Source organism: Otolemur garnettii, unplaced genomic scaffold, assembly GCF_000181295.1.
Source record: "Otolemur garnettii isolate 467f Iridium unplaced genomic scaffold, OtoGar3 scaffold00225, whole genome shotgun sequence".
Classification (NCBI taxonomy): domain Eukaryota; kingdom Metazoa; phylum Chordata; class Mammalia; order Primates; family Galagidae; genus Otolemur; species Otolemur garnettii.
In genome coordinates this window covers 1,990,882-2,004,399 of record NW_003852620.1, presented here as the reverse complement: position 1 = coordinate 2,004,399, position 13,518 = coordinate 1,990,882, and the positions used below count along the sequence as shown (strand labels likewise).

The following is a 13,518-nucleotide window of genomic DNA, read 5'->3' as shown; positions in this document are numbered from 1 at the left end:
CCACAACGCCCGGCCATTTTTTGGTTGCAGCCATCATTGTTGTTTGGCGGGCCCGGGCTGGGGATTCGAACCCGCCACCTTAGGTGTATGTGGCTGACACCTTAGCCGCTTGAGCCACAGGCGCCGAGACTGTCTTTCCTTCTTAATCACACAAGGCATATGAAGAGAACTTGTAAAACATAGAGACCAAAAAAAAAAGGCAACCTGAAAGAAGAAAACCAGGCAGGGAGAAGAAAACTTCAAAAAGTTTACTGTCATTACTATCCTCAAAGAGATAACAGAGAATATAGTACACACTAAACACTAAGTAGGACATTATTTTTAAGAAGACAGAACAGGCTTGGGGCCTGTAACTCAGCAGCTAGGGCACCAGTCACGTACACCGGGGCCAGCGGATTCGAACCCAGCCCAGGGCCTGCCAAACAATAACAACAAAATAGCCCGGCATTGAGGCAGGTGCCTGTAGTCCCAGCTACTTGGGAGGCTGAGGCAAGAGAATCGTTTAAGCCCAAGAGTTTGAGGTTGCTGTGAGCTGTGACACCACGGCAGTCTACCGAGGGCGACATAGTGAGACTCTGTCTCCAAAAAAAACGAAGAAGAATAGAACAGAAAACATAAGTGACCTTTAAACATTAAAAATATGATGGCAGAAATTAAAGACTCAAGAAAAAGTTTGGAAGATAGAGTTGAAAATATCTTCAGAATGCAGAGCAAAAAGTCATAGTTTGAAAATAGGAGGAAAAAAATAAGAAAAGTAGAGACTTTCCAGAAAATTCACCATCTGAATAAGAGTTCCGGGAGAGAAGGCACAGGACAGAATAGCTCCCCCAAATTTCCTGGATCAGAACATGAAGGGCCAGGTAGAAAGGCCCACTGAGACCAAGAGCACCTGGCAGTAGATGACAGCAGATCCAGACCCATGTGAAGGGTCTTTCAGGGAGACCTCAGAGCATTGGTCAAAACTACAGACTTCCAGGGAGAAAAAGCATTTCAAAGAACCAGAGACCAGAAGAGCTTCAGACTTCTCAAAAGCAAGGTGCCAATGGAATAATGCCTTCATATTTCTGAGGGAAAATTATTTTCCACTTAAAATTTGGTACCAACTGGACACTGTATTCAGATCCATTAAAAAAAAAAAATTGGTACCAGGCCAGGTGCAGTGGCTCATGCTTGTAATCCTAGCACCCTAGGAGGCTGACATGGGAGGATCCCTTGAGATTATATTAAAAACAGAAAAATTAGTTGAACATGGTGGGCACCTATAGTCCCAGCTACTCAAGAGGCTGAGGTAGGATTGCTTGAGTCTAGTAGTTTGAGGTTGCTGTGAGCTAGGCTGACATCATGACACTCTAACATGGGCACTATCTCAAAAAAAAAAAAAAAAATTGGAGTGGCACCTGTGGCTCAGTGGGTAGGGTACTGCACCATATACCGAGGGTGGCGGGTTCAAACCCATCCCCAGCCAAACTGCAACAAAAAAAATAGCCAGGCATTGTAGCAGGCACCTGTAGTCCCAGCTACTCGGGAGGCTGAGGCAAGAGAATTACCTAAGCCCAGGAGGTGGAGGTTGCTGTGAGCTGTGTGACACCACAGCACTCTATTGAGGGCAATAAAGTGAAACTGTCTCTATACCAAAAAAAAAAAAATTATATTAAAAAAATTATATATATTACATGTATAATATATATCATTATTTTATATAAAATATATATATTATATATAAATATATATACACACATATAAAATTTGGGACCAGTCAAACTATCAATCAAGCAGCCTTCAGATATGCACCAGAGATATGCAGATATGCAAGCCCAACATTTTTCCTCCTATAATCCCATCTCCTGCCTGGGATAACCTTTCTCAGGAAGCCAGTGGAGAGCAATTTTCCAGCAAATCAAGGATTGAAGCCAAGAAAGGAGATCCAACATAGCAAAGAAGCAAAGACAATCTCCAAAATAACAGTGATGAAAAATCTCAGAATTTGGGTGGTGCCTGTGGCTCAAGGAGTAGAGGGCCGGCCCCACATACTGGGGGTGGCGGGTTCAAGCCCGGCACCGGCCAAAAAACTGCCAAAAAAAAAAAAAAAGAAATCTTAGAATTTACTCATTCATTCAAGAAACCATTATTTTGTTGTTGTTCTATACAGCATTTTTATTGATGTACAAAATAGCCTGTTTACCATTCAAAAACGTAATCTGCATGGTAAGAGTTTCTCTTATTCCTATTTACAGAAAAAGTTTTTAGTGCAAAAACATGAACTTGTGTCCCCCTTTCTAGAACACACATTTATCAGTGTTGTTGCATGCTAGCTGGGGTTATTTGGTTATATTTTGGGCCTCCAGCCATTAATGAATTGCATTATTTTCCTCACCTGCAGTTTGCTCAATTAGAAATCCTCTGAGAGGATTCTTCTATTAGTTCAACAAGCAAATTCCCATCAAACTTTTTGGTAACGAAGAACGACATGACATCTCCAGACAAACCAATGAACCATAATGACTTGAACATTTCCTCTATAGTGAGTCCAAACAGGTCAGCAGGTAGCTGCCACAGGAAACCATCACCACTGAGATCTAGGGGCCAGCTGGAGGTGGAGCAGAGATGGGAAAGGGTAGGAGAAGATGTCCTGAATGCCCTTTTTAACAAAATACTGATCCTCAGAGAGATCTGGTGACCTAGCCAGGGGTCTTCTCAGCACCATTGATTTTCAGAGGCAAAGGAGATGTTTTGGAGGCAGCTTTCTCTTCTGTTACCTTTGGGGCCCTGGTAGGGGGAAGTCAGGGTATGAGATTCTTTGCTTTGTCGTGTCAGCTGCAAGAATTTTCACATCTGTGCTCTCTAGAGAGTAGCTGGCTGACTTGGAACAACCAGAGACGTTGCTACTGAATTCTACAGTGACTGAGCTAGAGTGTTCGCCAAGAGCTCAGAGCCATCAGAATCAAAAGGTGCTGGGCAATTGCTTTTTGGTACACCTGGTGTCTTTTGTCTGGGATAACTGTAATTCCTGCTTGGATCCAGCAGGAAGTCAGTCCTGGTCTGGCCCTCTGATGCTCCCAAGTAATGATTAGGCCATGAGAGCCAGGAGGAATTCCAGCACTTCCAGCACTTCAGCAGAAGGACTTCCAAATGGGGATTTCAGGTCCACCACCAGTTTTCATTTGGTTACATGGATAGCAGGAAACAGAAGCACTTTCAGAAGGACTTGTGTCACTTTTGGCAACCATGTTGTGCAGCCTTGAAGAATAGCAGGACAAGGTAGGGCTGGGGGAGTCTGTTGCTGGGGCTGGCTTGACTACACAAGGAGGGATGGAGCAACTGGTAGACAAAGGCTTTGTGCTTTGGGGTGGAATAGGTGGGGTGTTCAGGAGCCAGCATTCTTCCCTGATGGCTTAATATTTGGGAGGTAGTGGAGGTGGAGGTAGGGCAGAATCTGAAGATATCACTGCTGTTCTGAGAGTCCCAGGGACAGAAATAAGAGAAGTTGCACATTTGGACCAGACAGAACCTCTAAACTGATCACATCTCACTCAGGGAGCGAGTGAGAGGCTGATGGCTGGTCTTGCCTTCCCCCAGCCGCAGCTCTTCCTAAGGAAGTTCTGACTTCCCTGGGATGCCTGCTGATTCTTCACTAGCTTTGCGGAAAAGGTAGTCTCTCCTTCTATAGAGTCCTGATAGGGCAGGATGTCAGGAGAAAAAGGGGCCCACTCTCCCCCCAGGTCCTTGCAGCCCAGGAAGTTAACCTCACTGTTGCCATGGAGATTGTTGCCATACACACAGACTGACAGCTGGTGAAAGGACTGGCGGGCATAGATGAGGGAGTGGGGTATGTGGTTGTGACCAGAGCACCGGCCCCTCTTAGGGCTCTTGCAGTCCTCATTCCAGTTGGTTTTCATGTCCTGGACAGCCTGTGAATATTCACCGATATCAAACTGTTCTTGTCAGATACCCAGCTAGTGATGGACCAGGGTTTGGGGCCATCCCTCCCCCTTCACCAGATGTTCTCAGAGGCTGAACTTGGGGACAGTCAAGTGCAAAGGAAAGTTCATGGGGAGGATCTTCTTGTTCCAGAGCATGCAGCAAACCTCCACCATCTTGGTCTGGATGTTCACCAACTTGTAGTGGTGCCCCTCGTGGATAAAGTGGAGGTCAATGGGTTCCTGGGTGACTCGGCACAGTCACATTCACAGGAAGCCTAGTTTTCTGCACAGTGCTGCGGATGATATGTTCATCCTCCTGCATCTGAAGCTCCAGGGGACTTCAAGTGCTGAATCTGCCCTTGCACTGGAATGGAAGGCTGATACTTTCATTGGTCTGGTGATTCGTGCAGATGAGGCATGGCATTTTGCCTTTTCCCAGCTTGCTGATGGAATTGAGCTTCCCAATCTTTTTGAAGATTGTGGTTAGTTGTGACTTTTCCTTGAAAGTTTTTGCATGAAGGATTTCTGTCTACCCCTATTAGAGTGAGTTCATCCCCCAGTACACAGGGTAATGTTATAAACTAAAAATATGGAATACTTCATGAATTAGAGTGTCATCCTTGCTCAGGGGCTATGCTAATCTTCTCTGTATCATTCCAATTTTCATATATGTGCTGCTGAAGTGAGCACTCAACAAATCATTATTGACTATGAGCCAGGCAGTGTTTTAGGCTAACTGTTGTTATCACAGAGGGCAACTAGTTCAGACTGCAGAGTATGATCCAAGACATGAGCACATTGAAAGCCATCATTAGTGTACCCTTTGCACCATCTTCTTAACTTGCCAAAACTACTGATGGATGTGCTCCATCAACCCAAGGAAGGGAAAAACATGTGGACCAGGAAGCAAGGTATTTAACATGGGAAAAAGGCAATGGATGCCAAGAATGACACCAAACTGAGGTCTCCGGATGACTGCTGTGCCAGCCTGGAAAGCAGCTAACCAGACAGAAGAAGGGATGTCTCCAAGAACAAATTTGGAACCCAGAGAACACCTTAACCTGATAGATTGGCCTTGTAGAAAACTACTGAGAAACTATTGGAAGTTCTAAGAATTAGCAATAGATAAAAAGAAAGACAAGCAAATTGAAAAACAAGTTCTTAATCTCAAACCAAAAAGTAAGAAAGTAAATAAAATCCCAGTACACTTCAATGCTTAGATATGAATGCCATCTGTTAAATACATAGGCATAATGAAGCAAAACCAAATATAGATTTAAGAGAAAATTGAAATATAACTAACTTGGGAAGAAGGAGGAAATGACAGTGTAAGGAAGCTAAATGGAAAGTAAAAAAGATAACATCTAGAACAGCAGTTTTCAAGATGTAATGTAAATTCTAAAAAACATGTAAATACTGTTATCTTTTGATTACTTGATTCTAGATCAGTGGCTCTTAAGCTTCCTAATGCCGCAACCCTTTAATACAGTTCTTGTGGGGAGAAACCCACAAGAGGAACCCATAGGAACTGTATTAAAGGGGTTGTGGCATTAGGAAGGTTAAGAGCCACTGATCTAGAATCAAGTAATCAAAAGATAACAGTATTTACATTTTTTTTTAGAATTCTGGAGCTGAGTAAATATCAGAGCAAATATTGTTTGTGGGAAAGGGTAGAACCACAAACCTTTTAAAGATTTATTGGACTTTTTAAATGTGTATTACTGGCCAAGTGGGGTGGCTCACATCTGTAATCCTAGCACTCTGGAAGGCTAAAGCTGGTGGATTGCTTGAGCTCAGGAGTTTGAGATCAGCCTGAACAAAGATGAGACTCCATCTCTACTAAAAATAGAAAAACTAGTCAGCTGTGGTGGCAGGCACCTGTAGTCCCAGTTACTTGAGAGGCTGAGGTAAGAGAATCCCTTGAGCCCAGGAGTTTGAGGTTGCTGTGAGCTCTGACGCCACAGCCCTCTACCCAGGGCATCAGAGAGACTCTGTCTCAAAAAAAAAAAGTGGGCCAGGCATGGTGGCTCACACCTGTGATCCTAGAACTCTGAGAGGCCTAGGCAGGTGGACTGCCTGAGCTCACAGGTTCTAGACTAGCCTGGGCCAAAGCAAGCCCCCGACTCTAAAAAGAGCCAGGTGTTGTGGCAGGCGCCTGTTGTCCTGGCTACTTGGGAGACTAAGACAAGAGAATAGCTTGAGCCCAAGAGTTTGAGGTTGCTGTGAGCTATGATACCACAGTACTCTACTGGGGTGACAAAGTGAGACTCTGTCCCAAAAAAAAAAAAAAAAAAGTATATTACTTTGATAAAAGAAAATTTAAGTTTAAGAAGAAAGAAAGATTGGGTGCCCATAACACAATTAGGTATGCTAGTGAATGTTTCACAATTAGGCCAGGGTAGGGATAGCCCTGTTTTGTAGCATTTGCCAATTTCTGTGGTGTAAATCCCTCTACAGTGGCTGTAAATACTTCTCCATTGGCTGACAAAATTCCTGAAATGTTAACAGTGGGTCAATAGGAGCCAGTTCCAGCACTCCCTTGACCACAGCCAACTCGCACAGTACTGCTCGCAGTTAGAGCACAGCAAGGACGACAGATAAGACTTCCATCTGACAGCCAAGCCAGAAGGCAGCAAGCCATACCCTGTCCTGGAGCTCCAGAAACCAGGCTCCAGAAGTCACCCTCTCCCACTGCCCCTGCTTTTGCAGTCCTCATCACCTCCTTCCAGCATCCCCTCAAAAGAGAGAAGTCAACAGGTCACCTTTCCTCTCTGCCACCTGCTCCACCCTCACATCATTGCCAAAGAGATCAGAAGGGCTAAGCAGGGTTTGCCCTCGGGCTCTTCTGGTCATTATTAAAACCCTCTTCTCCACTTGCTGGTTTCACCTCAGAGAGGTTTTATTTTGTTGTCTGGGAATGTGATTTACAACATGGCTTCAATATTTTGTAAAATCCCCCCACACACACGACAAGGCAATTTAAAAGTACTCGAGATTTATAGAGATGTTCTGGAAAATTAACCAGGCTGCACAGCAAACACACCCAGGCCCTTCTCCAGAGGATCCAGTATCTTTCTTTCTTGACCCCTCCTCCCCTCAGGCTCAAACAAGCCACCCCCACTCTCAGCCCTGCCTCATTCTGCAACTTCCAGTCTGCCAGAGTCCTCTCGCCAGCTGGCCTATGTACAGTAAGCCATTATCAGAGTACACGATTCTGTGTCCCTGCAGCTGGAACCAGGGTCAGCCACACCACCTCCATATGGAAACCACAAGACATCCCTACACTTGGCAAATGTTCATGTTTCAGACTGCTGGACTTCAGAGAGCACTGGATCCAAACCTTTTATATTACAAACAGGGAGACCAAGACTCAGAGAGACAAAAGGACTTGCTCAAAGCTATACTTGTAATTATTAACAAGTATAGCTTTAACTAAATTATTAAGCTTAGTAGCTGTCCACATTTTGCAAAAGTATTTTAGCATGCATTATTTCAGTTGACTCTCACAACCCCTTTGTGAAGTGGGTATTATTATATTCTGTTTTGTAGATGAGGAAAGAACCTCAAGAGAGGGTAAATTATTTGTCCCAGATCACCCAGTTAGAAGGTAGCAAACCTCAATCTCAAACTCTAGCCCAATCGTAAATTGATGAGAGTACATCAAACCCAGATCCCCTAACCACAGGGGCAAACCTATACTTCCCACCTTCCCAGTTCTCCTGCTCTAAATCACCAACAATCTTCTCTCTGCCCATTCTGAGAAATCATGGAGGGAGGTACCCAGAATACTCTCACACTAGGTTCCTACTTTCAATAGTGCCTTTCCCAGTGGGAAAACAGAAGGGAATGGGAGGACAGAAGTGGGAATTGGGGAGCTAACAGGGCCTAGAGTGGAAGCCTGGAGTGTGAGGATGTTTGGCTTGAAGCAGCAATCCAGGATTTAAGCAAGGAGCAGAACAGAGCATCTCAGAAAGTGCCAGTCCCATAAAAGGGTGAGCTTCTGTGTTTCACAGTAACAACAAAGTTGAGAACCCAAGAGGCTACTATTATTTTTGTTGTTGTTGTTGTTTGTTTGTTTGAGACAGTCTCACTTGGTTACTCAAGAGTGCCATGGCATTTTAGCTCACTCACAGCAACCTCAAACTCTTGGGTTCAAGTGATCCTCTGTGAGAGCCAAACTAGCTCCATTTTGTTGTTTACAGCACAAGCTCCATTCTTGGCTGTTTACAGCACAAGCCCCATTCCTAGCTGTTTACCGCATAGCCCTTCCGCCCCAACCTCTGCCACTGAAACCTGCAAGGCCACTCCCTGCTGCCTTCCCCCACCCCAGGTTGCACAGCCACTACGCTGTAAACTGAGTCACCTTAGGCAAATAGCTACTATAATAAACAATAAGTTTCTATTACCTTGAAATACAGGTAACCAGGTTGCACCAACTCTAGCCCCCGGTTAAGGGACCCCCCCACCCCTCACCTGTACCAATCCAAATTCACCTTTACTAGTGAAATCATCAGCCACCAATGCAAATCCTCCTTTACTTCCTCCTTTACTAATGAAATCACCAACCACCAATGAAAAGTGTACTCGTATCCGACCCTACCCCTCTTGCTTTGTGTACCGCATAAAAACTTTCTCCACCCCAGGTTCGGGGCTCGTCCTAGGCTTGCATGCCAGGAGGGTCCAGACCTGTCTGAATAAAAAACCTCGCCTCTGGCTCGGCGCTTATAGCTCAACCGGCTAAGGCGCCAGCCACGTACACCTAAGGTGGCGGGTTCGAATCCCCAGCCCGGACCCGCCAAACAACAATGACGGCTGCAACCAAAAAATAGCCGGGCGTTGTGGCGGGCGCCTGTGGTCCCAGCTACTTCGGAGGTGGAGGCAGGAGACTCGCTTGAGCCCAGGAGTTGGAGGTTGCTGTGAGCTGTAATGCCACGGCACTCTGTCCAGGGGGACAGCTTGAGGCTCTGTCTCAAAAAAAAAAAAAAAAAAACTCGCCTCTTGCCTTTTACATCGGAGTGTGGTCTCAGATTTGTCTGCCGGGGTCTTTTGGAAGAATTTCGGGCATAGCACCTCTTGCCTTGGCCTCTCAAGTAGCTGGGACTTTGGGTGCTCGCCACAACACCCAGCTACTTTTTAGAGATGGGGTCTCGCTCTGGCTCAGTCTGGTCTCAAACCTGTGAGCTCAGGTAATCCACCCATCTCGGCCTCCCAAGTGCTAGGATTATAGGCATGAGTCACCGAAGCTTCTCTTGTTAACCTCCCTCATCCCAGCTTCTGAATCTTTCTACTCTTGGGGCTCATACACATCTTTTCTCTAGGCAGATACCCCTTCCCTCCCCCAGAACCTCTGTCAGAATTGGAAAAACTGCTGATGAAATACTCAACAGAGGGGCTGAGGGAGGAACTTCAAGTATGCCTGCAGGGGCCTGAATACCAAGTCTCTCCCACCTGTGGCCTTGATCAATTATGATATTGGCATTGACCCAGATGTGGAAGGTGTGTGTGTTCAGGGCAAGGTGGTCTGAGGCAGAAGGAAGCTGTGGCATTCCTACTAGGAAGAGATAAAATGAAGGAATCTTAGGGAACAGGTAGGCCTTGGGCAGGAGAACCATGGGAGGCCCAAGTGGAGGAGCAGCTTGTGGGAGAAGCCAGGGAGAACATCATAAGAGAGGCCTGCCATGACCTGGTCTGTCCATTGTCCAGCCCCACAAAGCAGGTCCTTTCATCCGAAACCCCACAGTCTTCTTCCCAGATCCCCACCCACCTCCCAGGACTTGTGCCTTCCAGAGCAGCTGCACCCCTCCCTGCAAGAGGCTGCCTGAGGCATCAAGAGAGTGCAGCAGGGAGCAGGAGGTCCAACTTCCCCCCACACTCACACCTTTACCTCCGCCTGAGCACACAGGAGGTGGGCCCCTTACCCTCTCTGGTCCCCAGTGCCTCACCCATAAAACGTCAAAATTGCTCTAGAAGCATTCCTGAGGGCCCTTCCTGTCCTAACTCTCAGAGGTTACAAGGGGTAGCCAGGATTTAAGGAGACGAGGACCTGGGCCTTCCAGAGTCTTGGTGGAGAACAAAGAGGTGTGTTGCAGGCCACAGAAGTGCAAGGCCTTAAGTTGATCCCCAGACAGAAAAGTAGAGCTGTGGGTGCTGTGGCCCCGGCCATAGTAGGCTGATGGGGGAACCCACACAGATGAGGCTCTCTCAGAGCTAACTTGAGGGACGGAGGTGACAAGCAAGAGAGGGGTGGGGCAGAAAAGAAAGAAGAAACCAAAGGGAAAGAGGAGGTGGGGAAGGAAGAAGCCCAGCCAGCAGATCCTGAGAGGCAGGAGGAAAGCCCAGTACCTGCCACTGCCCGACGGGGCTGTGGAGGGAAACAGCGGGGGACCTCTAGCGACTGCCTTCTCCCCCAGGCAGGGGAGCGAAAAGTCTGACTAGAAGGATTGGGTGGGGGTGGGGAGAGGCTGTTTACCTTGGCTTTGCCCATGTTCTCCCGGGGCCCCTCGAGCTGCAGCCAGAAGTAGGGGGTGTCCGGGCGGCTCTGGAAGGCATTCAGCTTGACCCTGAAGATGCGCTGTACTTGGAGCCGCTGCCGCTGCACCCGAGGCTTCGATTTTGTCTGCACCATGAACCATTCCTGCGCCGGGGGGTCGCCTCCAGAGAGGAGCATGGCTGCCCCGCCCGCCCCTGGAAGGAAGAAGACAGTGTCACCGGGACCCAGCGCAGGAGGCGCCCCAGCCCTTAGCCACTGAGCCCAAGCCACGCCCCCTCTTCCCTGCGGCGCTTCCCCGGCACGGTCCCCTTCCTCCAAGCTCCAGACCCACCCGCCACCAATCAGGCCCCTGCCCTTCCCAGCTCCGGCCCTTTCGGCGGCGGCTACCGGTACAAGCTCTTCCAGCCAGGGATTGTAGCTAGGGGTGGGACGGTCGAGCTCCCGCCGCCCTTCCCTCCGCCCCCAGACTTCCCCAGCCACCGCTCTGCCAGCCCCTCCAGGATAAACTCTTTCTCCGTCTGCTAGGTAGCTTAAAGGGGCGCGGGAGGCGGAGTGAGGGGGAGACAAAGCTGGAGGGGGGGCAGGAAGGGGCCTGGAAACCTTTGCCTTCCACCCAAGTTCTGGGCCCAGAGCCAGCATCCAGGGGTCAAAGTTAATTTCCTTCCACGTTCCCCTTCCCCTGGTGGGAGGAAGGGGAAGATGGAGCAGAGGACTAGTTTCAGGGGCCCTCTCTTGACTTTTGGTACAGGACTTTCTTCCCTCTGCGCCTCACTGCCTTGCAGATGCCCCTAGAGAACGGAGACCTCAGCCACTCCTTCCCTGGGAGGAAAGGGTTAAGGTAGAACAGGGTGGGGAGCCCGGGGAGGCTGGGGCCTGAGGAAACTCTGGGCTGGAGACCAAGCAGGAAGGAAAGGGTAGCAGCACTGACTCCCCACCCCCCACAGAAGTCTGGGGACAGCCTGGGGCTGGCTGGCAGCCCAGACCCTCCTGAAGCCCCCCAGGGCTGGAGGGGCTGGGAGAGCCGCCAGAGTTTTCAGACTTAGGTTGTTTATGAAAGCCCTTTTTAGCAAGTTTGAGTTAAGATGTAAGGGGAAGGATAAGAGTAAGGGTCTGGGCTGTAACATGACCTCTGAGGTCTCCTTCAACCCTTGACCCTCAGCCAGCTGACTGGCACCAGTGGCCTGGGACTAGCCCTGGGCTGGGAGGCCACCTCCCACACCCAGGCCCTGCAGACAACCTCAGCACAAAGAACACCTTATAGAGCCCTGAGGACTGAACAGAACCTAGCTCTGTGGAGGTCAGGGTCTGTGTCCTGGGCCTCTGTAACCTGATTTCCAAACCATAACTAAGAGCCACAGTCTGACAGGCACAAGTGTACCTAAGGGGATAAAAAGCAGTGGATGTTAAATGAAGCCCCTCCTGGAACATCTGGGCCATTGTAGGGTTTGTGTGTAGGCAAGCGGCCAGGAGCACCCCACTGCAGGAAAGAAGCCCAGCGTGGTGGGGAGCTCACACTACTCCTAGTCTGGACTGTGCTCACGCAATCACACCCCACCTCCATTCTCCCTGGACTGGAATCCAAAAAGGGACCTGCCTTACATCTGGCTCCAAAGCCTCCTGCTACACCCTGCCTGACCTAGCTCTGCCCTCCCCAGTGCCGGGGTGCAGAAGACCCTCAGGCTGAACCTTCACCTCTCCACACTTCCCACCATTAACTGCTCTCCCTTTATTAAAAGAGACTTCTGCCTTATTGTGTTTCACTTTCTCCTCCAAGGCAAGGTGACCCCACACACCCCTCTGGCTTCCCATGAAGGAACATTTAACTCTTCTTGCCCTCTTCCAACTGACTGGACCCCAAGCACATGGCCATCTTCAAAGGAGACTCCTGTGTTTAATGCTGTCTTTGAAGAGGACATGTGGGGGGGTGTGAAGAGGTCAAACTTAGGAATCAGGTTCTTCAATTTATTTATTTATTTATTTATTTTTTGAGACGGAGCCTCAAGCTATCCCCCTGGGTAGAGTGCCATGGCCTCACAGCTCACAGCAACCTCCAACTCCTGGGCTCAAGCAAGTCTCCTGCCTCAGCCTCCCAAGTAGCTGGGACTACAGGCTTCCGCCACAGCACCGGCCATTTTTTGGTTGCAGCCATCATTGTTGTTTGGCAGGCCCGGGCTGGGGATTCGAACCCGCCACCTTAGGTGTATGTGGCTGGCGCCTTAGCCGATTGAGCCACAGGCGCCGAGCCTCTTCAATTTATTTAAACTCTTATGCCCTATTTCCTTAGCTCACAAAAATGCGGATAGGAATACCTATAGCACAGGTGGTAAATCAGAACACACAGCTAAAGCATCTGGCACAGATTAGATGTTCAATATGTGTTGATTCCTCCTCCCCATCTTGTCTCTTCTATACCTCAGTTCTGGACAGTGTGTCACTGTATCTTCCCAGAGATCCTCTCCTACTCTCCTCATCCTTCCCGCTGACCTCTGCCCTGCCTCCTGCTGCTCCTGGATGCAGTGGATTTGGTTAGATAGCCTGGTTTTCTCCTAAGTTTTGCCAGTAATGAGTTGTATACTCTTAAGCAGGTTGCTAAGTCTCTTCACCTTTCTGGGCAGCCAAATCTAAATTCATTCATTGGACCAAATTCATTTGCTCATTCAGCAAATTCAATATGTATTTATTGAGTATCTACTATGAACCAGGCCCTGGGAATATGGCATTGGCTAAAACAGCCCTGCACTCATGGAATACAAAGAAAGAACATGAAAAGGAGTGTGGTTTCAGGGAATGATCAATACTCTACTATAACTATGACAAGGCAGAGTGATGGAGAGTGCCTTGATGCGCCCTCTCTGGCGAGGTGACATTTCAACCAAAGGCAGGACAGGAACATGGGCACTAAGATGGCAACAAGCTAAGCTCTTAATAATTCTCAATCCATGTCTCCAGCTCAAATACATTCATCAATTTAGTACTCAGTTAAAACTTGTTTGTGTGTGAGGTCTTCTGCAACCTGGCCCAAATCTACCTTCCCAACCTTGTATAAAAGAATCCCAGCTCAGGTGTAAGGAGAATCAGATATGTCTAGGCATGTCTGGCAACAGGGGC

The 13,518-nt window shown here is 48.3% G+C and overlaps 1 protein-coding gene, 1 non-coding gene and 1 pseudogene across 2 annotated transcripts in view; all 3 read right to left on the bottom strand.

The window, feature by feature from the left end:
• The window catches only part of NYNRIN (NYN domain and retroviral integrase containing), a 28,012-nt gene extending 17,386 nt beyond the window's left edge, over positions 1–10,626 (bottom strand). The window contains exon 1 of the mRNA XM_012812834.2: positions 10,390–10,626. Within this exon, the coding sequence (XP_012668288.1) occupies positions 10,390–10,587 (198 nt within the window). The 5' untranslated portion in view covers positions 10,588–10,626. The remainder of the gene's footprint in view (positions 1–10,389) is intronic.
• Positions 2,327–4,523, bottom strand: LOC105888226 (annotated as a pseudogene).
• Positions 4,504–4,610, bottom strand: LOC111722257. The gene has a single exon (XR_002771108.1). It is a non-coding gene; the product is annotated as a U6 spliceosomal RNA (small nuclear RNA).
• Positions 10,627–13,518: the final 2,892 nt, after the last annotated feature.